Below are 27078 nucleotides of genomic sequence, written 5' to 3' on the forward strand. Positions count from 1 at the left end.
TTGGGGGGATCGATCAGGGAAAAAACTGTCGTTCTGAAGCCTCATTTCGGCCATCGCCATCTTGCTAGTTCAGAGTCAGAAGTGAGCATATTTGAAGGAGCTGAGGAGGAGCCAGTGGTGGATCTGATTGGGACAATTCCCCGCCCACCTATAACTGAAACCTGAAACAGACACACCCCCAAAACACACACCACTCTGAGACCAAATATTTAATTAATGACGGATTATTTTCAGATGGACCGCCAGAAAACTAATAAGGAGTGACTTTAACTAACAACAGAGATAACTGGTGGAGACATTTATTTAGTTTGTATTTGATGAGAGAAGTTGAATGGGAGTCTATGGAGCCGCAGGCTTTTTGGAGCCAACCTCTAGTGGCACTCGGTGGTATTGCAGCTGAAGCAATATTTTTTTTTATATTTTTTTTTTTTTTAAACCTGGAAGCTATGTCCACTTTTATATATAGTCTGGGTTACAAACACAATTTACCAGTGGATATGACCGACTAACTGACATCATTGGACAACCAATTGCAGAAAAATACTTTAATTATTATTAGATTAGTTGAGGTAATATTCATGGAGAACATTTGCATTTTTATTTTTTTTTGAAGATTTGAATTTTGAGATATTTTAGATGCAGACCAGCTGACTTGGCTGCAGTTTTTTCAGCAGTATTTTTTCAGTAGTAGTATTCAGTGTCAGCGTCAGTACTACTGCATCTGTATACCTGTGCAGCACCACAATATTTCCCGACACCACTCTCCAGCCCAGATAAGAGTCTCTGTATGGAGCCGAGCGACAGCAGCACTGATGAATCGCCTCTGTAATTACTCGGCTCCAGACCAGCTGCCATCCACCCCCCCCCCTCCCCTCCGCCCCACCTCCAAGTCACAGAGGACACTGTCTGAGCCATTAACAACACAAAGCTGCCCGGCCTCTCCGTGGACACCTTGGCCCCACTTGTGATAAAGAACTGAAAGCAGATCCCGTCTGCTGGTGAATCGCCTCGCCTCACCTGGGACCGGCCGAGAAAGGCGCCTGGCTGGAGAGCTGGGAATCATCGTACCTGTGCATGAGTTTCCTGTGGCTACCTCATCACCTGGAGTTACAGGTAATGATGTCGCGGCCCCTCACTGATGACCTGTCAGTCCTGGTGTCAGGCTGATGTCACAGGAATTAAAGCACAGCGCTGCGGAGTAATTGCGGCTGGCTCTGAGAGGACGGGACTCTGGACTCTCTAATGGTCCTGCAGCTGCGGTGCCAGGCCGGCCCAATAATGCCCTCCTTTCATTCCCGCCTGACGCAGCCAGGACAAACAGGAGGGGAAGACAGGAGAGCGGAGAAGCCTGACGCTGCTTCATGCTGCTTGTGTTTTTTCAGAAGCCGTCTGAAACTTGCAAAAACACAAAAACAAGCAAATCCTCATACTTGCAATGCTGAAACCTTCAGATGATCTCAAACCAATAAATGATCTGGTGTTTGGTTAGTGAAATACTTTTTATTTATTTATCATCTAATCAAGCTGCCTTCAAAAAGCAGCTTTTGTTCAAACGATCCTCTGTCTCCCCTGGTGTTGTTGTTGAATTTAAATATTCCGGGGTTTTTTTTGTTGGTTTCTTTTTCATATTTTTAACATTTCGTTGTTGTTTTTTTTTTATTTGTGAAGCACTTTGTGACTTTGTTTGTGTTAAAAGCGCAATATTTAATCCACTTTACTTACTAATCGTTTCTTCGTTCTCAGTTGATGCGTCCTGCAAACTAAAACCTGTGCAGCAGCCTCTCTCGCTACATCCTCTAATACATTATAATTGTCTCTTGCGTGTGCGAGCATTCGTACGTGCACGCCCGCATGTGTTTGCACTTATTCAACAGTGTGTTTACGTCTTTTTGAATAGAATTACGACTTTTTGAAAAGAACATGGTGAACCTTCCTGCCAAAGTGTCGAGTCTAACAATGAGATATTTCTGTGTTTTGTTGAACGGAAACGAGACGAACTGCCCGATGTCATGGGACCGGAGGGACTGCGGGAGAACGTCGCCGCCCCGGGCTTCGTCCGTAACGAGGTTTCCAGGCTCCTCGGAGGATGGATGCCACTCTCCGCAGCACCTCGGCTCTCACACAAGGTACTCAGATGTTTCCTTCGCTGCTGCCAGCATGTCAGCATGAGCATGTCATCGTGTAGATTCCTCCAGCCAAAAAGCACGTACAGTAAACTGTAAATATGTCCAACAACACTCCGGTGACGGAGCGGAGCTGCGACGGGGCACGATGAGATTTAAGGCCTGGCAGACGCAGCTCGACTTAAAGAGATCCAGGCCGTTAACGCACAGCGAGGCATACCTGAACGACGCGGCTGTCGATCTCCGTCAGGCAGAACGGAGCCACATGTTCGTACAGATGCGGCCTCTCCTCTCCTCACTACACACCTCACTCCCTCCACCGTCGTCAACAGAAGGAGCCTTATAAAGCTGTCAGGCCCGTTACCTCCAGCTCTTAAGCAGGAAGGTGATAGATTCGGGGCCGAGCCCTCCTCCTCCAGCGCCGGCGCTGTTTATCCTGGCAGCCGGGCCCCGGGTCCGAGCCGCCTGACGTTATGCCCTCTCGGAGCCACCGTTCTCCCGGCGCTGCCGGGCCGAGCCAGCGTAAACACATGACCTCAGAGCTATGTGGCGCTGAAGCGGCCGGCGGGGGCCAGAGTCAGCAGCAGCACCGAGGGGAGCAATAATCAGTCAGAGAGGGGAATCCTGACGGGGAGTACGAGGAGGAGAGAGAGAGGGACGGAAAACCGGCTGAAAGAAAGACCATCAGCGAACCGATCATAAATCATTGCTGCTGCTGTGTCAGTGTCTTCGAGCAGGACACGATGTCAAAAAGACGACTGATCGGCACCAAAGATAGGTACCGAGTCTTTTTTTTAACGGTTGTCGGACGGAGGTCGCGACAAGCTGAACGGAGCAGATCGACAGGGCAGGAAGTCCGACAGAGGAAAATAAAAATAATCCCGTTAATTTTCAAAATAAAACACCCATCTGCAGACTCCCATCGAAGTCTCAGATTATAACAAGCAGATTTTGCTTTTGTGTGTGTGTGCGTGTTAATGGATTACACAATAAGCCAGCTGCAGTGCTCGGAGCCAGAGGCGGGGTTAGCGGAAGCATTAGTTTGCCTTACTGAACAAATTTGTCCCTTGCCTTGTCCCTTGATTGCTGCTTGTCGTTGAGCTTCCTGCAGAGGAGAAGAACAAAACAAAATTTCACACAGCAAAGAATTTATTTTAAATATATCAGAGTTTTTAAGCTGTGAGTGACAGGTGGGCGGAGCCAGGCTAGAGTGGAGCAGCGCGGCTTTAAAAACTGTTGTGTATAACTGTTGAAGATGAGCTCCTCCTACCAGAGTCCTGACTTTACTCAACGACCGACGTGTTCTCATTTCCAGGGCGTCAAATAATAAAGTTTTATCAGAGCAGTTTGCTTCTTGAAGTTACAAACAACGCAGTTATGGTTCGGAAAAGATCCGGGTTTCGATGACTTCACAGAAATCCAAGCATACTTTCCCACGTTTGTTCTTCGTCTCATGACCTTTTCCGAACAACCTCGTCACGACATCAGTTAAAACGCCCTGGGAACGAGAACCGTCTATCACAACTCTACCAGCCTCATCTCCACCTTCCTGTTTTCCCCCTCGTCCCGTCTTACCCTCCTTGCTGACGCCCAGGCAGCCTTTCAGCTCCTGCAGGGAGATGGCCCGGTCCTTGTTCAGGTCGCAGTAGTCGGTGAACTTGCGGGCGCATTTCTTGGGTTTGGCTTTCTTCTTCAGGTACCGCTTGAAAGGTTTCAGCTCCTTCTTGTTGATGTCGTGGCTGCCGTTGTTGTCCAGCTGGGCAAAGTACCAGTGCACCACCCGCTCCTCCAGAGTGTGACTGGGGTCAGGCTCTACGAACCTGGGGAACGTCAGAGGGACAGAAATGACTCAAAAACAGATGAAGGAAATGTACATATTTCTTGATTTAAGGCCAAAAATAACTGACAGATGTCACATTAGATGTCATCTAGCAGTTAAACTATTTTCAAATCAATCTTAGACAAAGAAAATCTCAGCGTACGTTTACATAGGGCTTCGTGTGGACAGATTTATTCCATGTCCATCTGTTTATTCAATTTTAGCACTGATTGGAAGTGAACAGTAAACCTTAACGTGTCCATGTCAGAGAAAAATATATAAACATAAATAAACAATTCTCTAAGTAAAAAACAAAACTAGTGCTGTGATCCAGATGTTCTACTTGTGTACTAAAACTCACTATTTTGAGTGCGTAAGTACAGAAACATGCAGTGCACTACAAGCACCAGGATGAGGCACTCAGAACGGTCCAAAAAAAGAAATGTGAAACTCTGGACAACATCTTGGTTTCGTAGAGGAAGGGGCTGGACCATAAAGGATTTTCAAATTAAGGCGTCTGAGGAAGCTGCAGCTGTTTTTTTTTCATTATAGAAGAATCCGTGTGTTTGTCGAGTGTGTTAAACAGATGGCACGGAAATACGTTGATTTCAAGGTAAAATAATTAAAGCTGCAGATATTTTGGCGGGTGATGTGTTCACATGATGAGGTCATTTCCTGTCAGTGCAGAACGGCAGTGTGCGATTTAACATTCCTGCACTACAACAAGTAAGAGCCCTATTTGTTAGTGTACTAAGGAAAATGTGTCGTTTAGAGCACGAGGTGTAACACTTACCTCCCGCCACCAGAGGGGGCTGGTGAGTTTATGGCCTGCACCATGTCTGTGGTGAGGGCATCTAACAAGCTCGTAATAAATTCCACTTTCTTTCCCTCCGGGCAGCCTGGGACGAATCAAAGACAAAAAAATACACCAGAATTACCTTCCACAACTAATTTGAGCCATTACGGCGCTGAGGAGCTGCAGAGCCTCTTAAAGCCTCCTAAAGACAGCAGCGAAGCGGCGTGACGGACGTCAAACGTCTGTTGTGACCCACTGGATTATCGTGAATATGTTTCCGTTCGAGGTGAAACGCATAGTTTGGCCGTTTTGTAAGAGGCACATGGCGAGAGGTGGGACAGAAGTGTGCTGTGATGAGAGGGCTTTGTTGAGCGCTGCAGACCTGTTAACTTTTATGACACAATTCTGAACACCTTGGGTAGCTCTTTTTAATTGCCCAGATGTATGGTTTTAATAGCACGCTAAACCAGTGCAAATTTTTCCCTCCTAATTGTGTGTCTTAAAGGGAAACTTCAAACGCAGCTGCGCAGTAAACTAATCTTCTCATTCTGCCATTTTTTTTTTTTCAGTCTCTTCGTCTTTCTCTGCAGCTTTCCTTCCTCCTCCTCCTCCTCCTCCTTTTTTTCTCTTTCTCCTCCTCAACCTCTTCCTCCTCTTCCTTACGCCGCTCTCATCTTTTTCTTTCCTTTTTGTGCTGGCTCAGGTCGTTCTGTGGGAGGTGGTCCGCTGCCCCCGCCAGGTGAATCCAATTAGCATTTCCGACAACACTACGAGCTCGAAGAAGCACTGCCTTGCTGTGCCTTAATCCAAGTGTTAAATTGGGGTGTTATGAAGCGTTGTGTTGTCCTCAGCCTATGTGGGAAGGTGTCGAGGACACAGCGTGATGCACGACCTCTGGGAGCGTCGAACTTTAAAATACATCAAATCTGCTGTTGTTGTTTCAGGTGTAGACAGAAAGAGGCTGCAGTGATTTGTGACTACTGCTGCATTCAAATGCTGTCGTATTTACCGTGTACACGAGGAGAGTCCATTTGAATGGGGCCCTCTTGTGGAATTTTCTTTAAGCCTCGAGTTCACGAGTCGGGACGTGTTTGTTTACAGAAAGGTCAGAGGTCATGGAAGTTCATGTTTGGTTGGATGTTGAGCTAATATATTGTAGTTTTAGTCATGTAGAGTTTATCTTCATAACTTAGATAACAGCCCTACGTCTGAGGAAAATGTTGATCTTCCTAAAGGCCTCATCTTTTCCCTCTGTGTCTTTGCATTTCCTGCATTACGTTACCCCCCCCCCCACCCCACCCCATTAGCTTGATAAATTGCGTACCAGCCTCATGTGGGAGTGGACGATGCCATCATCTACCTGCTGCAACGAGCTCAGTCTCACCTGGATGGAACCGGTGAATCTGTGAGAATCACTTTCTTTGATTTCTCCAGCGCATTTAACACCATCCAACCACTGCTACTGAGTGAGAAGCTGCGGGTGGTGGGGGTGGACGTGCCCACCGTCTCCTGGATCAATGACTACCTGACAGGCAGACCACAGTTTGTCCGTCTGGGGGCAGTGTGCTGTCTGATACGGTGGTCAGTGGTATTGGAGCTCCTCAGGGAACTGTTCTGTCTCCCTTCCTGTTCACCTTATACACCACTGACTTCCAGTACAACTCAGAGTCCTGCCATCTGCAGAAGTTCTCTGATGACTCTGCAGTGGTCGGATGTATAAGGGATGGACGGGAGGATGAGTACAGGGCAGTAGTGGAGGACTTTGTGGAGTGGGCGGGAAGAAATCACCTCCTTCAGAACGTGGCCAAGACCAGAGAGATGGTGGTCGACTTCAGGAGGAAGACGACGGCTCCACAACCGCTGAGAGTCCTGGGAGAGGAGGTGGACATGGTTGAGGAGTACAAGTACCTCGGTGTCTCCATCGACAACAGACTGACAACATCAACGCTGTCTACAAAAAGGGGATGAGTCGACTCTTTTTCTTGAGGAAACTTCGATCCTTCAATGTGTGCAGCAAGATGTTGGAGATGTTCTACCAGTCTGTTGTGGCCAGTGCATTGTACTTCACTGGGGTCTGCTGGGGGAGCAGCATTGGAGCCGGTGACACCAACAGACTTAACAAACTGGTTAAGAAGGCCGGCTCCATCATCGGCTACAAACTGGACAGCCTGGAAAAGGTGGTGGAGAGGAGGACGCTGAACAAACTATTATCCATATTGAATAATCCTGACCACCCTCTCCACCACCTGCTGCAGGGACAGCGAAGCACTTTCTCCAAAAGATTCCTCCAGCTCCGCTGTCACAAGGACAGATACAGGAGATCATTCCTGCCGACCGCAATAAGACTGTACAATAACTCACCTATATATATGACCTTTATTTAACCAGGTAAAATCAATTGAGAACCAATTCTCATTTACAATGATGACCTGTCAGCACAGTCCACACAGTGACACAAACAGCACAGATACAAAACAGTATAACAAACACATGAGGAAAGTCCATCACATAACAATAACACTGTTGACTGTGTTTCTTGGTTGTTTGTATATAATATATATAGATATATACTGTACTGTATATACTGTGCATTTTATATTTTATATTTTTTTACTGCTATTTACTGCTATTTTATTGCTTTTCTATTATTCTATTATTATCTTATTGCTTCTGTATGCTGCTGTAGCGAAAAAATTTCCCCTCGGGGATTAATAAAGTAACTACCTAACCTAACCTAAATTGTTAGCCTCTGTGGCTTCTAGACGCTGTCTGTGTTGCAGTTGCCTAGCGACAGTGTTTTTTACGACTTAACCACTTGGAACGACAAACATTCAGTGCACAGCGGCAACTTTTCACTGATTGCATGCAAACGTTCACAGGAAAAAAAAGCAAAGATTAGGGAAAATGTATGTTGGTTTGTGAGCTTCTAGATTTTCTTGCACGTCCAGAATAAATTCTGCACATCAGTTTGGACTTTTATGTGATGTGGTGTAAGATAAAGCTGAGATTTACCAACGTTAACTGATCACCGAGCTGCTGGTTTAGTCTGAGTTTAGTCCCTGATGTGAAAACGGGAAGTAAAGGGTGGAGACGTGACACTGCGTTGGTCGTCTGCATATGAGGATGTGTTCAAGACTTCTGCTGCCGCTGAGCACATGCAGTCCAGGAGATTGCATGTGCTGCATGACTTCTTGCTTTAGTTTGGGATGCAGTTGTATTTTGCTGTTCCTACATTAAAAAACTTTAGGGTCCTATCCAGAAATAAAATTATAAATCTTCCTCCACCACTGTGCAAAGTAAAACTTCATGCATCAGTGTCTGAATTTTGCACAAAACAGAACAAACGTATCATATTTTTCCTTAAACGCAGACTCTCTCAGCCTCTGGTCCCGGTGGAGGATCTCTTCCTCCTGACAGACGTGGTGTTGTGACACTTCAAGCATGTCGCTGCTTCCTGTTAATAGACCTCTATCTTACGCTCTCTTTTCTCCACCTGCCTTCCCGCGATGGCCGTGAAAATATATGCTGCTTTGCTGTGGCGCTTCAGAACATCCCTCTACAGTACATAAAAATATCTGCACTCAGCACTCAGCACCCTGCAGCCTCCAACACCCCCCCCTCCACACACACACACACACTGCGCCCCGCAACACTCACACCTTCCATAAAAACATGCCACACATCTGCTGCGCAGTCAGGAGTACGCTCGACTCTGTAAACTCACCAGATGGGGAATTAAATAAGAGTTACAGTGCAACCTTAAATGATGGGGAAACGGAGGGGAAACAAAAGTATGCGAGCGGTAACAGGGGCAGAGGAGTCGGAGGCAGGGTTACGACCTTAGCTTTACAGGAGAGGCTGTGATCTCCGCTGGCAGGGAATCGAACACCAGCACGCAAAGTTCAGTCGATGCTTCATCAAAATGTTTTACAGAAAGTCAAACCTACTTCAACATACTTTCCAGGTCGGTGCCGTATTAAGTCACGATGAAACAAAACGAGCCTTCGCTACTGCTTCACATTAACAGCGTTTAAGTGCTGAAACATCTGCTGGCTTTTATTGTGAAGAAGCCACATCAGAACCAACTGTGACGTTGCCCGGCGGTTTCGATTTTGGGCATTTCACACATCTCCATCTTGCTGTTTTGTTGCCATATTTGGACGAGCTGGGAAGGAGCCAGTGGTGGATCTGACTCCATCTGATTGGGAACCAGAGTACGCTATGCCCCGCCCACCTACAGCGGTAATCTGAAACGGACACGCCCCCAAACATACTGCTCTTTGAGGCCTGATTTCTAATCAGTGATGGAATTATTTTCAGAAGGAGCAGCAGGTTTTTTGGAGCCAGCCCCTAGAGGCCCTCGGTGGTATTGCACTTTAAGGAACTTCCGCATTAGCTTCACTTTTGAGACCCAGAAGCTACGAACACTTTTATATAGTCTGAAACACCAGCTGCTCTTGTCTTGCATTACGTTTGTTTGTGTGCTCTACGAGCGCACAAACAGTTACCATGGTAACCGTTTCCAAATCGTCGTTTTGAAATTTTAAGGAAGACAACTTTAAACTCCGTTGTTGCTATGAAACAATTTCTACAAGATAAGCCCAAACCCGAAGTGAGTTGAAGTGCAGACAAAAAGTAAAGAGAACCTGTGAGGTCGCGGCCCTGGAACGGATCCTCCATGTCCGAGATGCGGGACCGCGCGGCTCCGTCACACTCCGGCGTCTGGTACCTGTTACGAAGAGACGAGGACACGGAGGACAAGGCCGCGTGAGACAGGAGCTGGAATAAAGAGTACAACTGTCCAGTGACGTGTGAAAGATGCGAGACATCACCTGATTTCATGTCTTTATTGATACCAGTGTTTTTATGCTAATAAATAAATCTGCTTCTTTGCACACTCACCTTTGTTTCAGAGCCACAACAAGCTGTTGGGTATGACTCGTTCTCTCCTGGCTGTTGTATCAGTGGCTCTCCAATACGATGGAAAATTTTGCATGTGTGTCTCATTTGTTGTTGTTGTTTTTGGTTTTTTTTTACAAAGCAAAAGCAAGTTTCTTTTTGCAGTCTGTTTAAGATCCAAGATAGGATGTCTGATGCATGACTCTGAACGGGGCTGTCCAGAGGAGAGAAGCTTGGTTGAGTGAACACATGCAATCGATTTTTTTATGTGAGGTTATAATCGCCTCATGGTTTTCATTTTATATCTCATCGCAGATGAGAGTTTGGCCTGTGTAGGTTTCTGCTACTATGAGTGTGAATTATTTCAGGCTGTCAGTTAATTTTAAACACGCTGAAATCTCATTGATTTGAAACTAAACCTGAGAAGCATTTTTTATGATTGGAAAAAAGTCTGTCCTCCATCCTGTAAAGTATAAACTCTCCTTGGACAAAGAGCGATGAGGCCTCTTCAGGAACAAAAACACTTCATCTGCAGGCTTACAGTTCCTCAAACATCCATTCTCTTTATCTGGTGTTGTTTGAAGTTGTTTGAAATGCAAATCATAAAAATATCACAACCAGAACATGCGCAATGGATGTCGTTTATCTTCTGTTTTCTGCATGTCAGATGGAGAATTTTTTGCTAATTTTTCCCAAAAGCAACATAATCAGCAGCAACTGCATTGAAAACAAGTCGTTCCAGGAAAGTGATAATAAGAAGCTAATCGATATTCACATCATCACTGCTTTGTCAAGCGAACTGGGAAAAGCAGCTGAACTAGTGCTTGTTCCAGTATGAAATATACCAGTAAATTTCTGATATGACATTAAATCTGAGCCCTGAGGAGCGATCCTGAGTCCTTCCACTTTTCTTTTGTGTTAGCATGCAGATAAGTTTCAAGGCAAAGCGTGTAATACACCCACCCGTCCACTAAGGGGAAGCGCATCTTGTCTTGAGTCGACAACGTTTTTTTGGGTGTCTTTTTCTATTCTTTTCTCTTTTTTTTCGAAACCGTAAAGCATGTGGTGTTTCGCTAAACCTAATCACATCATGAGTGGAGGATTTTTTTGTGATCAAAAATGCTTGATAGTGCGGCAACTTCTCCCAAAAATTGCGATGTTATTCGTGGAGTTTTAAGTGATTTGTATTGGGGTAAAATTGCGGTAATTACCACAAATTGCAAGTCGGGGAAAAAAGTTGTGATTTCTTCTTAACTACTTCCTAATAATAAACCATATTTGTTTGGAAAGACATGCGTTGTATCATAATACCGTCAGCAGAGCCTTTACCGAGGACCTTTAGTGCAAAAAAAATTGCGTAAATCATAAATGGTAAAAAATATTATTCCTTTCAGTGCCTATTCTAATGGATAGTACTACCTGGTGGAGGTTCCAGGGATGGGCCGGCCCGTGTCCACCAGAACACACCAGCAGTAGCCCGTGGACTGGTGGCACTGGACTGCTTTGTAAAGGCCTCCGGGCCCGCAGTCCGGGATGAAAATGGCCTCGCGCGGATTCTGCCGAGCCTCGTCCAGGGCGCTCTGTCTCTCCTGGTCACAAGAGGGAACTTTCTCTAAAACCACGAGAGACACACTCAATACAGAGAGACAGAGTCGGGCAAACAGACACACTGAACACGAACAAAAAACATCAAGTCAACAAGTAGAAGTCCTGCTTTCAAAATCCTACTCAAGTAAAAGTACAAAAGTATCAGCATGAAAATGAAGTAAAAAATATTCACTAGTTTAGATTTTTGCAATCAAAAATGTTTCTTTTCTGCGGCGACTTTTCTCAAAAATCGTGATGTAATTTGCAGTTTTAAGTGATTTGTTTTTATTTTGCAGAACGAGTTCATGAATTTTGCTAAATTGCAAGTTGTTGCAGTCTGTGTTAATTATCGGGATTATCTCTGATTATACTCTGAACAGTTCTTCCTCAGGTTGCTTTCGGAAACTTTCCCCTTCATCCTCTCATGTCTTTCTGTTTTTAAAAAAACAGTCCTCGTCCCTTAAGAGATGCTCCCGCGGCACCTGGTCTCGGCGCGCCGTATTTACATTCACATCCATTTAGTCCATTGCTCACTCTTAAAGCCAAGTACAACAGAGCTGTGTGCTGAGCTCGTTACCACGGCAACCAAGGGTGCTTTTTACCGCTGCCGATTCTACTCCTCATGTTACATTCAAGTGAAGCTTTTAGCAACAATAACAGTCTCAGGGAGTCACGGGGAGCGTTTCTTCGAGGTGGAGATGTGTGGTTGTAGTCTCAGCTCACTCAGATACAGTCACCAAATATGAATTATGACAATACGATGAAGTCGCTGCCTGATTGAAGTCAACATCAGGAAAGAAGCTGTAAAAGTAAATCTGCGATTTCTACTTTTTTAATTAGGGTGTAAACAATATTTTTATGTCAACGTTGGATCCATTGATTTATTGTATGTGGGAGGATTCGCATCTTTATTACTTTATCGCCTCATTGCAGTTTCCCTCAGTTGTGGCGAGTTTTAGCATCTTTTAGCGTATTATTTTGGTGAAACTGGAGCGCTTTTCATTTGAAAAGTCGCGGCTTTCCGCCCAGTCGTTGCTGTCCAGCTGTAAAATACTGTATTTCTATTATTGACCTAATTTCTGAGCAGCCGTTTGTTTCCAGCTCAGTGTGAGAATCTCTCACTGTGTTTCTGTCCTCTGATCTCTGTGTGTGTCTCACTGTGGGCGGAGCTCCAACTCTGCTGCACTGACACAGTGCGGAGCAGATACATGTGGAGGGAGATCCTCCACTCATTAACCGATCGCGTTGATGGCGTCGTTCCCTCGGACAGATTAGAAAATTAAAAAATGAATAATGCTGGAATGAATTGCTAAATAACCGCGGACTGCCGTCAATATAACCTTCAGGGGTCTGTTCAGAACCGGGTAGCAGGCTACAAGTTAGAGACCTCTGATCTAAACGGTCTCACAATTACTGAAATATAATAACAGTATTATATTTGCCAACTTGTTTTGTCTCTGCAACTCTAAAACTACATGCTGTAGCCTTCAAAATGGCAACCATATGATGCTCACACTTGACAAAAACAAAATATAAAAACCAAGAATACCATCACTCACGCTGAGCAAAAAGCTGATTGATTTCCTGGTTGATTTTAAAGCTCTAAATCAGCCTTTCTCTAAATATGATGGCAGATTATTAGTGTCTATTTATTTCATAAAACATGATCTACAAATGTAAAACATTAGTCACCCTACATGTCGGAGTCAGTGCAGATAAAGATGAGGGTGGCGGCAGGTTCAGCAGCAGCCTGCGACCCGGCTGAGCAGCGGGGGAAACGTCGAGGTCATATTTCCTGAGCGCGGCTGCCAAACGTGTCCCTGCACCGGAGAACGGTTTCTCCTGCGAAGACTCACACTCAAGTGTTCTCGGTGCTGTCCTCGCCAACGTTCCCTCACATCTAAATTATTTAGCACTGTTTATTATACAGAGGTTATGCTGGCGCCAGGCAAGAGTACTCCCGAAAGAAAATTGTTTTTGTACATATAAATGGAAAAAGGCTGGACGCTCGCAGTGTAATCCTTCCAAGTTTTTTTGTTGCGGACGTGAAACTCGATCTCGCATCTCGCCTCAAATATCTGCATTTCTGCTCTATTTGTTTTCTGTTTTTCAGTTTGATTTCTCTTCCTTTGGCAGGAACTGAAAGATGAGAAACAAAAGCCTTCAGAAAACAAATATTGTCCTGAAAAAAAAAAGAAGAAACCCACACAAGTAGAAGTCTGGGGTAGTTTTAACAATTTGCTGGTTGTTGTGGTGATTTTCTGCAGGGCAAACTGATAATAGGCAGAAGAGGGCTGTCTGCAGTGAGTTCAATGTGAGCAGGCTTCAACTGTTTTTTGCATTTCAGAGCGAAACTATTTTAAAATCATCTTTTTTTCCTTATTTTTTGGTTTCATACGACCGCCCTCGCTCTGTCCTTCACTTTCCTTTTTCTTCTCCTACCTCCATCCTCATTCCTGCTGCACTCTCTCCTCTCCACTTCCCTCCAATGGCTTTCAGCTGTTGGGTAATCATTGCAATATTGTCTCCTGTGCAGTTAAAATAGCGGAAATGTTCAGGGAACTCTGTGAGGAGGAATGTAGGTGCATGTGTTTGCCTTTATGACGGAAAGATGACGGGGAGATGAACACTTGGTTCATCGGATCGTTTGGTTAAAAGACGTCGCTGTCTTTGCTTTTTATGCTGGAAAGTGAAACACAAGTGCACGCTGCCTCCTGCTAGACTTCTTCTGACTTGCAGACGTTTGTGCAGAGTCATCCTCTGAGATGACACGATCGCTTTACATCCCCTCGGCGTTCTTTTGTTTGCCTCGCTGCAGAGGGAGGAGCGGCGGTTTCTGAGTTTTTCTGGTTCGCCACACGCTTTTATAAATGAGCTGCATGACAGAGCAGCCCCCCTCCACCCCCCACCGCACCTCAATGTCTGGCAACAGAAGCATCTGTTTGAAAAAGGGACTTTGCATCGCTTTGCCTAAGCAAACACGTTTCACTAACATAACCTCCACATCGCTCTAAATCATAATTATGGGGTATCCAGAGGCAGTAAATGAATAATGTAGTTTATATGCATGTAAGAGGGCTGCTCTGCTGTGTGACAGGTTTTCATGAGAGAGACAGAGAGGGTCTGACTCCAAGGAGTTTCAATAATGAGGATTGTTGCACCAGATTCTTCTCTGCAAGCTGTTTTAGCAAGAAAAGGAAAGAAGAAAGAAAGTGAGCTCAGCATAAAGGCCTCAATTTATCTGTACAGCTGACTGTCTGTATTAAAGGCCTCAAACACTGGCATGAAGCAAAGTGCACACACGTCTGCTCAGTTAGAAGTTAATTCTGTTCAAAGCATTTTAAAGGTTCAATAAAGTAAAATTAAAAACGTATAAATGTTGGGCCACAACTGCTGAATATGGTCTGAATTAATTCATTAAATGTTAAAAATTGATTAATCAGCGAATACATTTTGCTTTAACTAAATGTATAAATGAATGCAGGAAAAAAACAGTTGGATCATGTCAAAGTTTTTGGGGTGTTTCTCTTTTTGACGTTTTATTGTTTAACTTCTGTTAACAAAACAGCTTTTAGGTGCTTTACTGCCACCTGCTGGCTGTAGTAAAGAATAACTGCCAGGCACCAGTAAAAACAAGGGAAATACGGATAATGAAAGTAATAGTCGCGTAAATTAATTTTAATTGGAAAAAGCTCTTAAAAAAAAGTACACAACCTGCCCAATACCAACAAAAACAGACAGTTAAAATTAGCGGCGAGCTGGGGAACAAAGCGGAGAATTTACAGCTGAAAAGCCAGATATTTCTCTGAGGAGGAGACCAAAAACAGAGCACAAAGAGAGGGAATATTGAATTTTGCCAGAAACACAACATAAGATAAATTATGAGATGTTTTTGATGGATGACTAAATGAGGAACTGTTCACGATATTAATTTCCGCTGCCCCCAATTGGCCAAAAAAAGCATTATTTTCCGTTTAAGTACACTACTAGTAAATGTACCTCACAGTCAAAGGCATACAATCTCCTTTAATGATGCACACATCCAGAAACGCACCAACACACACATGGCATGCAATCACATACAGATGCCGACGCACGCGCGCACACACACACACACACACACACACACACGCGCGCGCCTCATGTCTCCACCGTGATGACATCTCCCCCTCTGTCGGCCGTGTCGCTCGTCCTTTGAGGACACCGGATGCTAATAGGAAACAGGAAGCTGTAGTTTCCACAGAAGTTTCAAAGAGCTGTCACAGCGAATATCTCTGAGAAAAACACAATCCTGACCACAGCTTCCTCCTCCTGCCTCATCACCATCAGTCAAATCAACGAGAACCCCACATTACAATCAGGGATTTGTACGCTCTGTTATTGTTTGCAGGGTAGCGAGTGACAGAAGAGGATGTGGTGAAACAATAAAAGTCCGGAGATAACATGGATTCATAAAATCAATCAAAATATTCATCATGATGTGGCAAAGAAAGTTTTTTTTTTGTTTGTTTGTTTTAGTTTGATCTTTTCTCAGCAAATACTAGAATGTTTTAAGGTTTGTATTATTGGAATCGATTTTTAGGGTGAAAAAGTTCCAAAATCAGACGTCATGGAGCGTTTTCATTATTTTTAATGAGATAAACATCTCCTCATTAAATTCTAAGAAAACATGTAAAACATGTAGTTTAACAGACTCACAATCAGTGCCACACTCTTGTGTTGAGTGGATTTCTCAAATAATATATAATATATATAAATTAGGTGAGGAATTTAATACTGAAGACAAATACTGACCAAAAAAAAGTATAAATTAAATTTGCAGGTAAAAATCAAGAAATAAATGTACGTTTTTCCAATCGTGTAGCCACACCAGACTCTTTTGAAAAAAAAAAAAAAAAAAAACACCCCCACTTTAACTCCCTGACTCAGTGCAGAAGCGTGAACGCCATCCAGCTGCCCAGAGGGAAGTGAACACGTCGAGGGGTAATTGAAAAGGAGACGGAGAAAGCCAAACAAATTACACCGAAGGAAAGAAACCAGGAAACATAATCTTCAAACGGGGAAAAAAACCCAAAGTTTTATGTTTCATCTTAAACTGGCGGTTTTGAAACCGGTCACACCAGAGCTGATCTGATGTGCACTTTATTTTAAGGTTCACGCAACGTCTCCGGTGTAGTTTTCAGATCAACGTGTGGCAAATAATTCCTCCTGAAAACAGTGAATAAACAGTGAAGAAGGTGGTTTTACTGGAGAGGTGGAGTTATCAGCAAAACGCTTACTGGCCTCCCAAAAGCTGTCAGTTTAGAGTTTTAATCTTGTGTTCAGAGTTCCCAGAATTAAAAGGTGCTTCTGTGTCTCACCTTGCTTCCTGGACGTGGAGCTGTTCTGCTTGTTCTCCTTGTACACCAGCTGTTTTATCCATAGCGTCGGCGCGGTTATCTCTGCAGCGAGACAACAACATCACGCACAGATCAATGACTTTCCACATGTTTAGCAGAGTTTACCGCAGCAGAGAGCTTTATTCAACCTCACCCAGAGCGGCACATTACAAAAACAACATCCACAGCCCAGCTCTGCCCACAAAAACCCAAATTAAAATTGCATCCAAGATTCCAGTTTATCCAAAAATATCAAATATATCATCTGGTATTTTTGACATCCGGAGTTTTCCATTTGATGTAATGGGGCAGTCTTTAAAAAAAAAAAAGAAAGGAGTTTGAATATTAAAATCACGACACTGAAACTCTGGTGAGGTTCTGGAATAAACTGAGCATGACACTTGTCATGAGTACACGATGGATATGCACAAAAAGTAGTGAAAAATAGCATTCACAATTGCACACAGCCCAGAATCTCCTCTTCAGATCTCTTAGTTTGTCCAACCGGATGTCCAGAACACAAAGATATTGTTTTTAATATCACATATAACAAAGAAAAGCTGCAAATCCTCAAATTTAAAAAGCTAAAAACTGCTCATGTTTGATACTTTTGCTTGAAAATAACTTCATCAAAATATTTCGACATAATTGTCTTTTTTTTTTTCATACACTTTATTAATCCCCGAGGGGAAATTTCTTCACTACAGCAGGGGGGCTCTCAGGGGGGAGATGCTGCAGCAGGCTGCCACGACCGCGGCGCCAGGTAACCTGACCTGAAGTGCATGTTTTTGGATGATGGGAGGAAGCCGGAGAACCCGGAGAGAACCCACGCAAGCACAGGGAGAACATGCAAACTCCGCACAGAAAGGCCCAGGACCGGATTCGAACCCAGAACCTTTTTGCTGTGAGGCGACAGTGCTAACCACTGCACCACCGTGCCGCCCTTTTATGGGACGAACTGATTATGACTGATTAATGGACTAATTGTTGCACATCTTTTCGGAGCATATGAAGTTGGTAAAGTGTGGTAGAGGGTTTGTTAGGGGAGTCTTACCGTAACCGTCGGGGGGGACGTGTGTCTCCATGGTGGGTGTTGGCTTGGAGCCGTCGTCTGGGTTCAGGGTGAGAAAGAAACGGAAAGAGACTACCATTATTGAGGTTAATACAATCTACTCTCCAGAACTGTTGAATGGTTGGGATTTGCACATGGCCCGGCCAAGACATACAGACAGAAACACAGACGGACAATCAGACAGACAGACAGACAGACGGATAGACAGATAGAATAATAGAAAAACACTGGACGACCACCCACGTGTGGCTCCGTGCATGCACACGCACGCGCGCACGCACACGCACGCGCGCACACACACACACACACACACACACACACACACACACACACACACACACACACACACACACACACACACACACACACCAAATAAATCAGTCTCACACCAGTCTGCACATTGAGCACGTTCCGTCTCCAACCCGGTAACACAGCAAAGCGTGAAATAGACACGCCGGTCCACTACAACAAAACATTAAAATAGCCACACTTTGCGCTGTCTAAGCGTGAAAGTTACACGCTTTCCTGTAGTGGACGAAAATTAAACCTACTGCATGCGTACAGCTGTGTGATTTACCGGAAAGGTGAAAGGGGCTTTGAAAAATGTGTAACTTTCACACCTAGACAGCCCAAAGTGTGGCTATTTTAACGTTTCACTGTAGTGGACCGGCGTGTCTAATTCACGCTTTGCCGTGAAACTGGGTTGCTCTCTCACAATTGCAGTAATGTAAAACCATACACACAGTACACTCACATGAGGAGGACACCCCCCATCAGGACCTGCATGAGTGCGCTAACGAGCGTCCGCAATTAATCCAAACACAGGTCAAAGGTCAGAGTGTGAACTCTTGATCCTCAAATTCAATGGATTTGTCCCTGCAGGATGTCGATGTTTTCAGTCAGTCGGTCGACGTGTCAGTCTAAAGTAAGATCTTAAGATGCAGCCAGACTGCGTTAAAATTTGTTAATAATGTGGTGATGGCATCCAGAGGATCAAAAATAGACTTGACTTTAGTCAATGAGAAGGATATCTGATAACTGAAGTTAAAGCAAATGTTCAGACCGGCTGTTTAAGAAATAGATACTGTAAATTGGATTCTCTAAAATGTCGTGAGCCGAGCTGCCTCTAAATACTCACCCGTGTGCAGTTTTGTAGCATCTGGAACATTCCTTAGGAAATAATTCAATCGAAAAGCAAACAACAGAAAGACTTTGATTGGAGGTCATTCTAAAAACACACTACTGGTCAGTCCTGAAATCAGACGACAGCATACTGAAACACTCGATCCGATCAAACTGTAAATAAAATGCAGTCGTTACTGTGGTGGTCTCAGACAAAAGCAAACCTGAGATGTGCAGCAGAGTTTGTCTTCAACCTCCTGCAGATATTTTTACAGATATTTCAAACTTCCTCAAGTAAAACTCTCTTGTGTATGCTGAACATGTTAAAGAAACTTTACAGTTTTTGTCCATTACTGTTTGATTCTTGTCACGTAAGCAAACCTGTACCCCAGCTACCATCTGGGAAGAAAAGGCAAACAAATGTTTCATCCATCTTTTTTCAGTTTATGGAATACATTTTTAAATATTTCAGGCTGACAGAGGAAAGAAATCTTTGCATTGATTTCACTTTATTTTTCTTTAATATTTTGAATTACTTTGGGCAAACTTATTGTAATGTTGATACAGGAGCTTAAAATTAATGCAAATTCAGGCAATCGCTGCAATATTTGCAGCAGCTTGCAATTTTGCAAAATTTCCACGATTTTCCTGCTAAAAGGTTTGTCGGTGGAAACTCTGCTGAAGGTGGGACGGCACAAAGAAAGTATTTCCAAACAAAACTTGCTTTATCAACTAAAGCAACTCATTTATAATCAACAATTCAGCCGCTCCTCTCACCATCAAAACAAACTGCTGCTAGCTAACTGCAACAACAGGAAGTGACGGGGTTTGTGGGAAATGTGGTCTTATGATGGGAATGAGGAATATGTTAAATGAGTTTTCTCCACACTTCCAGCTGTAAGAGACTGCACTTTGTTTTAGTGTTGAATGAATGTGATTTAAAAAGCATGCAAAGCTCTTATTTTGACAGCATATGAAGCCTTTGTGCTCTATATTAGTCACAGACTGTGTTGTGGAAAGATGCATCACTTTCAGACAATTTTTAGCACTTTGAGCCCCAAAACAGAAAGAAAAACAGATTACAAATCGAATGTTTCTGTGATGTGCGGCAGGATTATTATCACAGGAAGTCAACACAGATTACTTGTTATTTGCATAAAATCCCATAAAACTCTGGGAATTAAATCACACTTTTTGGGTAAAAAAGCTGCAGCAAAATCATATCGGTTTGCAAAAATCACAAAAAAAAAAACCTCTGTGAAATCCAGGAATCACTGATTTAAGATCTTTTCTTGTTCATTTAGAAAGTTGTACTGGTAGTTTTTAGATGTATTATTTTACTATTTTTATCCAAAGCTTCTCCTTAGAATTAAAAGTGAAATGTGAGCCTTTGTCTTCTGCACTGATTTGGACTTTGCACTCATCAGACAGAGCAGGATAAGGTCAAAAGACATTTTGAACTCTCTTTCTGTCTCGCTCACACAAACAAACAAACAAACGGTCACGCTTCTGCACACACAACATGCAGCAGATCTCAACTCACCTTTTCTACCCGAGTTTGGTGGCCCGGGCGGTTTATCGGTTACTGACCCTGCAGAGGAAAAAAGAAAAAAAAACACAACATGAGACAAGACGGCGGCCACAGCCGGCGCATTTTAAAGATTTGACTCCAAAGTGATGCAAGAAAAATTAAAATCCACCACCTTACTGCAAATAAATGAGTTTTTCGCTGCTGTCTTTTGAATTAGAACTGATTGTTCCTGGTTAACACACCAGCAGAGAAACACATCTCCCGCTGACGTCACGCTGAGCTTGATGAGCACATTCTGTTAGTACTTGATAGTTGGCACATAATGAAACATCCTCATCCTGACCAACACAAACCTGAAGGATCAGCTGCATCTGTGGAAAATTATCATAAAAAGAAGTTCTGAATATCGTTCTGGTTTGGTGCATGCAGGCAGTCGGTGTCATGCATGGATGCGGAATTAGACCGTGCAACCGATTACAACAGAAAAGGGGGAGAAAATTTAGAGTGAAGGCAACTAGAAGGAAATTTACTACCTGACAATCCACTTGTCCCAGCATGAGTTCCCATAAATTCACGGAAGTTTCCTGCAAATGTATGCGAGATGATTGATTTGGGTCACAGTGCAGAGGGGCGTCTGAGCATGTCAGCAGAGGTTACTGGAGAGGGAAGGTGAGGTGTGCATGTTCGATTAAAGCAGCTATGTGCAGTGTGTGAGGTTTTAGTGCGGGGCCGAATTCTGACGAAACTTTGCAAGAAACGATGAAGATATCGGAGCTTATGCAGGACAGACGGGAGGCAGGAAGAAATGGGGTTGATGTGCAGTAAAATAGATTCTAGGATTTCATAAAGTGTTCACAACTGGAAGGATTCCTTCATCTTAGTGCAGAAAAAGTCACTTGTAGAAGTGTATTGTATCCATGGAAGCTATTCTTCATTTATGCATGAGATTTTTTATTTTATTTTTTATTTTTTTATCAAGGTTGCAAATAATAGTTTTAATTATTTATAACCTACTATTAGTCTATTAAATGTTAAAAAGTAGTTAAAAATTGCATTCACAATTCCAAACAGCCCAAAATCTCCTCTTCAAACTGCTTAATATGTCCAAGCAGTAGCCCAGAACACAGATATTTTTCATTTATATCACATAGTAAATGGAGTCAGTAAGTGTTTCGTTTTTGGACCAAACAAGTTAATTTCAGTAGAACTACTGTCACTGGATCGGCCGACAGAAGCAAAGTAAAACTGCGTGGAGTTTTAGGAAGTCTGGTAACTGTGATGCGCACAGTTTTGTCACTAAATGATTTGTCACGCCAACAATCTCCAAAATAAAGGTTATTCTTGCTCTGCACAGAAGAGATCCAGAACAGTTTGCGTATAATTGTGAGACAAGATTAGATCCAAAAGCTCTCAGAACTACCTTTTATTTACAGAATTCCCTTTCTCCAAAAAAGCTTCATTATCTGCTGCAAAAATGAAGCTTGACTTTGAACTTCTGCTATGCCTTAGTATGCTTTCATAAATGGGAGAATGTGAGGGATGTGTAAGTACAGTACACTCCGCTTGTAAACTTTACCGAGTCACTTCTAATTTAATTTGATTTAGAAAGCGCCAAATCACAACAAAACAGGTTATTTAGAAGCACTTCACACAGTAAAGTCCTTCCAACAGAACTTTAAAACATCATAGAGGAACACAACAACTCCCACGTAAGCTAGGAGGGAAAAACTCCCTTTTAACAAGAAGAAACCTCCAACAGAACCAGGCTCAGAGGACTGACAGACAGCAGGTGCCATTCGGGGTGATTAGTGGCACAAACTGAACATCCAGAGAAACTCGAAGACGCAGAAGTTTGAGGCGGAGAGAGAAAGATGGAGGAACTGAGACAGAGAGACAGAGAGTGAGGGGGGGGCGGAGCCTTTGTCCGTCTGCTGAGCAGCTCCAGAGGGGCATGCGACCACTTTCACCGCACTCTCCACACTAAAATCTGCTCCATATGCTCGAGTGGCCGTGCAATCCAGCTCTGGCAGAGACCCCTGTGTATTATCTTCTGAGGGAAAATGATGGTGATTATCATAAAGTGTTCCCATCCAGGACGAGTGGGCAGAGCCCCCTCCACCATCCCTCTGGCCTGCTGAGAGCACTTATGGAGGGGATGGGGTGAAGGGGGCCCCCTGCATGTACGCCCATTAGCCTTCTCGTTGACCTTGCACCTGCTCTACGCCACATGACATGTAGCACACATGTGCCCGGAGAATGGTACACAGACAGGCTTTTTGTTTCTGTGGTCACAATGGATCAAATAAAGATCGATTCATTCTCAATATTTACTTCGATACAGAGCCAAAACTAAAGAACGAACTATTTTTATTTGGCTTTTGAATTATGAAAAATAATCCACTTCCTAAACATTGAAAGCTTCTCCACCCTCAGAAAGTAATGCATCTGTACAGATCTGACGTACTGCTGCTCCGGTTGTACGAATAACTAAGATCATAATTAGTGTTTTAAGATGATTATGATCAGGAACAGGTAGAAACCTTGTGAATGGCTGCACCGTGTATTCAACTTTGTCGGCCTTTTTCATTTGAAACGAGGGCATTTAATTTGAAACAGACACGGGAAGTTGCTGCAATTGGCCAACCAATGGGGACTTCAGCTGTTTTGAAGTTGATCCTCCACACATGGAGATTGTGTCACTCTAATGTCCTCTCATTTGTTGTGAATCCTGCAGACAGTGACCTGCTCTGTTTGCACTGCAGCTACATTACATGGATTTTATACCAGGCAAGTTAAAGTCCATTTAACGTACAGCTCCCTTAAATAATGTTGAAACACGTTCAGAGTTGCATTGCATGCTTTTAGCATTCAACGATGTAAAAACTTTTTTTTACATGTCATCCACAGGTTTTCCAGACTGTCGCCCCCCCCCCTTCCTCCCTCCCCACCTTCCCTCCTCCCCCTCTCGCTCCCTCCCCAGTCCAGTACCTGAACACACCGGGGTCCTGTTGTGCACCGAGGAGCCGCTCACTGGCTTGCCGTCACTTGTGACGCACCAGCAGTAACCTGTCAGAGTGTGGCACTGGACCTGCAGCAGCGAGACACACGGAGGACGGTACAACACAGCCAACGTTACACTCTGGCATGATGCGAGGAGAAAGATGAAGTGTTAAAGATTTCAAATAGACCGAAAATTTGTGGATTATCCGAAACGAACCTGAGCAAACGTCCCGTCCTCATTGCATTCTGGGATAAACATGGACTCCTGAGGTCTCCGGGCCTGCTCCAGAGCCTGGTTCCTCTCGGTGCGACACTTTGACTGACCTGCATCTGTAACGTATCGACAGGGCAGTCTGTTCTCAAACACGGCGTACCAAAGCATCGAAGACACATGTTCTCTGTCAACAGCACCCCGTTCACACACGGGAGCTGCTGCTCCGTTTACTACTGTTGGCCTCTGACGTCCGAGTGCCTTGCTCACGGGCGTGTTTTCATAGTTGTATAGAGAATTATTTATTCACTTTCTCCACAGTTTGCGAGCCATGTTTCCAGCCTGCAGGCTTCAACTGCTGTTTGTCTTTCCTGATAATAAGCAGCTTTTCTTTTCTTTTTTAAGCGCAGGACAAACTGCAAAATGTTTTTTTGCACTGCAGATAAATGAAGCCCAGACATGCTGACCATCACCGGTGCCAAATCTAGTCTATGAGCGCGTCATTGTTAGTGCTGAGGCGTGCGTCATGTACTCGACGCTGATATTTTGAAATGTCAGTGGAAAATGAGTTTGTGTTCCTGCAGCTCTGATGAGCCAGAGCTGCTCTGAAGGGACCGACATGGAAGTGGCTTTAAAGGTCAGAGAACGAAGCTCCCAGCTCCCGGCTCCCGTGGAGTCGAGCTTCGACTGTTGTGCATATATTCACACCGGGGAGCTGACCGGTCCGACCGCAGTCCTCCGCTTCTGACAAATTATCTCCCTGGAAAAATGAAAGTTTAAAAAAAGCCTTCTCCAGACCTGAGGAGACAGACACGTCGTCTCCTCCAGAAGAGACGGACAGGGTGGTGGAGTCACCGACGTGGCTGCACGCATTTATAAACGTGGACTTTGACTGCATATTTTTAGTCTTACTTCAGACAAACGGCTCATTAGACATTGTAGTGTTCACGTCTTAAGTCTGATTTATGGAAAAAACAACTCCATGATCGGCGTCTGTTCATCGTTTCCTGCGTTGTCCTTGTCGGTGCTTCTTATTTGTTACAAGGTCAGTTGAATAATGTTGCAAAAATTGACATGTATCCAGTAATAATCAGCATTTTTCATATACTGTAAAAAGTTTGCACTTTAACTTTGACATTCAGCACAGATATTTTATCATCTCTCTTGTAGAAAATTTGAATAATGAGCTCTTTCATGATGTCTTATTTGTTGGTATTTGTGGTTGGAATTTAAATGCCTCGTACTCTAATCTCTCTGTAGCATTTAATCTGAATCTTTCTGCACACATCAACAAGCCTTCTCTCTAGGCTTTATCTCTGTCAACAGTGGCTGCTTAAATATAGCAGCCGTTTAATTACAACACATCAGGCCTGCTGCCTCTCTAGAGTGTTTCGAGGTCTGCCCGGCTCTCCTTCCTTTTGGCACTCCCCTGATATTATGACACAAAACCACAGTTACCAACGAAATTCACTCCAAAAATGGATTTGGTTGGAGTGCTGTTTTCCTAGTGGACAGACGGGGGTGTTTTAAGTTCCAACTTTGACTCCAGACCTATCAATCTCTGCTGTTGTTGTGCGGCTGGCATGCAGCGAGCGAGGAAGTGTGTGATCCCCGTCTGTAAAAACTTACACGCCTACAGAGAGGCGGAAAATCAAAGACATCTTGTTCAGTTCCACTTTTTCAAAAAACGTCCCGATGTCATCTGCGGCTCAGAGCTGTTCAACCTGTTTTTATTACTTTCTATGTTTTCAGTGTCCCGGCGGAGATTCGCTTGTGATTAGATTAAACAAAAATAAGTGCCAGTTCTTCTCTAATTTATTGTTGGTTCTGAATTTCCACTGTGAGTAAAAGATACTTGGCAATATTGCTGATGTTCACAACATACATTTATTTAATCAACCATTTGGGTTGTGTATGAACAGCTAGAGGGCTTTTGTTTTCAGCAAGCTGCTAACAGGAAAACAAGCAGGCGAGAAGGAGACAGGCTACCATCTGGCAGTGCCTCCTGGGTAATGTAGTTTAATCAGGGCCATTATGAGTTGCTCTGAAAAAGTCATGGTACTCTGAAAAGTACAAATTTAGAAGTGTCGGTACTGCACCCTGCCGAGTTACCGGCCCACTCTGAGCATCATGTTCGGTGTCTGAGTTTTCGCGGCCTTCGTACCTTTGAGCTCCAGGTCTCTCCCCTCTGATGTGGAAGTCGGTGCTGGAGCCGCCAGCAGCTGATCTATTTTCACCCAGTTTTTGCCTGAAAAATTGAAATAAAAGGCACACAAAGTTCTGTGTAGTTTAGGACATTCACTCCATTTGTTGGATCCCTTAGCAGTAAACATTTGTGCGATGTCACAAGTACAACAGAACTCAGTTTAACTGTTCATCGAAGGTTTCAGAGTCAGAGTCTCCTGCATGTAATCCGCATACAGTGGCGCTCCTATGATGTTTTTAGGCTGATTTACTGTCTTCCCTGCGTATGGCGATTACAGTGTGATAATATGAACAGTACTAGTCTTATTCTTTTATACCGTGTAGCCGTCCATTTAAATATCTCTGCATGTGCAAGACGGCTGTCAGCAATATTGCATTTTTAAATGAGTCATGCATGAATGTTATGAAGTATTAGATCTGCAGGATTCGCCACAGAGACGAACTCGTGTCTGTTTAATTGATTCTGCAGAAAATGCATCATTTGATGCCAATTGTGTGGAAATAAGACATCCAATGCACAAACATAAACATGCAATTTTACATTTAAAAAGGTTTTTTTCAAAATGTTCCTTGAATGCACCCTGACATATTCCTTTATGTAGCTGCAGGTTGATTATTATTCTTTTCTGGCGTGTTGCTCCAAATTTGTAACCAGCGTTCAGTCCTCACCTCGACACCGGCCTCGGTGTGCCAGTGTGAGTGTCTTATCTTTGCAGCGCGCCCTCTGCAGCTCGCAGCTGGTCTCGTAGCTCCGCCCGTCCGAACCGCACACCGGCTTCCCCTGTGTCCGCGAGCAGATGACCCCACAGTGATTGTCTCTGTCCCCGATCAGCCACTGCAATCACACACACAGAAACACGTCAACAATGCCACGATCCAAATGTAACTTTTTAAACTTTAAGATGACTGAGTTTCAACCTTTTTCAGTCCTTTAAGAGCTGGTTTGTTCTTTCTTCTGGTCTCTCTGTGTTTGAACAAAGGCTGCATTCAGCTGAATCTGAGATTTTGCCAAACTAACGTACAAATTGGACTCATGGGTCACTTGCTCATTTTTACCCAAAACATTTTTGTGCTCCTCAAGCTCCCATCAGCTGCTGCCTCTCTTTGTTTGGGCTACCGTAACGAGGGTGTGAGCCGTTTGGCTAATTTATCTAATTGATCTCTGGCGACAGGTTGAACCCTGATTATGTTTCAAAGAAGCCAAACCACACTCGGAGCGGTGGGAATCTTTCCTCCTCCCAGCATCTTTACTCTTGATCTATTAGAGAGTCGATTCTGCTCTCGTGTTGGACGGCGGCCGTCTCTCAGACAGCAGTAATGGCTCTTGGCTTCGCA

At 43.9% G+C, this 27078-nt stretch overlaps 1 protein-coding gene across 4 annotated transcripts in view; it reads right to left on the reverse strand.

Annotated features, from left to right (window-relative positions):
• The window catches only part of smoc1 (SPARC related modular calcium binding 1), a 43152-nt gene that overhangs the window by 2168 nt on the left and 13906 nt on the right, over nt 1–27078 (reverse strand). For 2 of the 4 annotated variants that reach the window (XM_069711564.1, XM_069711562.1), the window contains exons 2-13: nt 26413–26578; nt 25703–25786; nt 23545–23657; nt 23316–23415; nt 20340–20387; nt 17657–17746; nt 16585–16665; nt 11057–11249; nt 9385–9467; nt 4736–4841; nt 3699–3943; nt 3195–3228 (exon numbers count right to left, since the gene is read on the reverse strand). In XM_069711564.1, coding sequence (XP_069567665.1) covers nt 3195–3228; nt 3699–3943; nt 4736–4841; nt 9385–9467; nt 11057–11249; nt 16585–16665; nt 17657–17746; nt 20340–20387; nt 23316–23415; nt 23545–23657; nt 25703–25786; nt 26413–26578 — 1343 coding nt within the window. Of the gene's footprint in view, nt 1–3174; nt 3229–3698; nt 3944–4735; nt 4842–9384; nt 9468–11056; nt 11250–16584; nt 16666–17656; nt 17747–20339; nt 20388–23315; nt 23416–23544; nt 23658–25702; nt 25787–26412; nt 26579–27078 lie in introns of all 4 variants that reach the window. The other 2 variants (XM_069711565.1, XM_069711563.1) reach the window with 2 other exon arrangements.

The sequence above is a fragment of the Brachyistius frenatus genome, unplaced genomic scaffold (assembly GCF_029030835.1).
Source record: "Brachyistius frenatus isolate BFR_SWC_R1_liver_20210118 unplaced genomic scaffold, ASM2903083v1 Contig_102, whole genome shotgun sequence".
NCBI lineage: Eukaryota > Metazoa > Chordata > Actinopteri > Embiotocidae > Brachyistius > Brachyistius frenatus.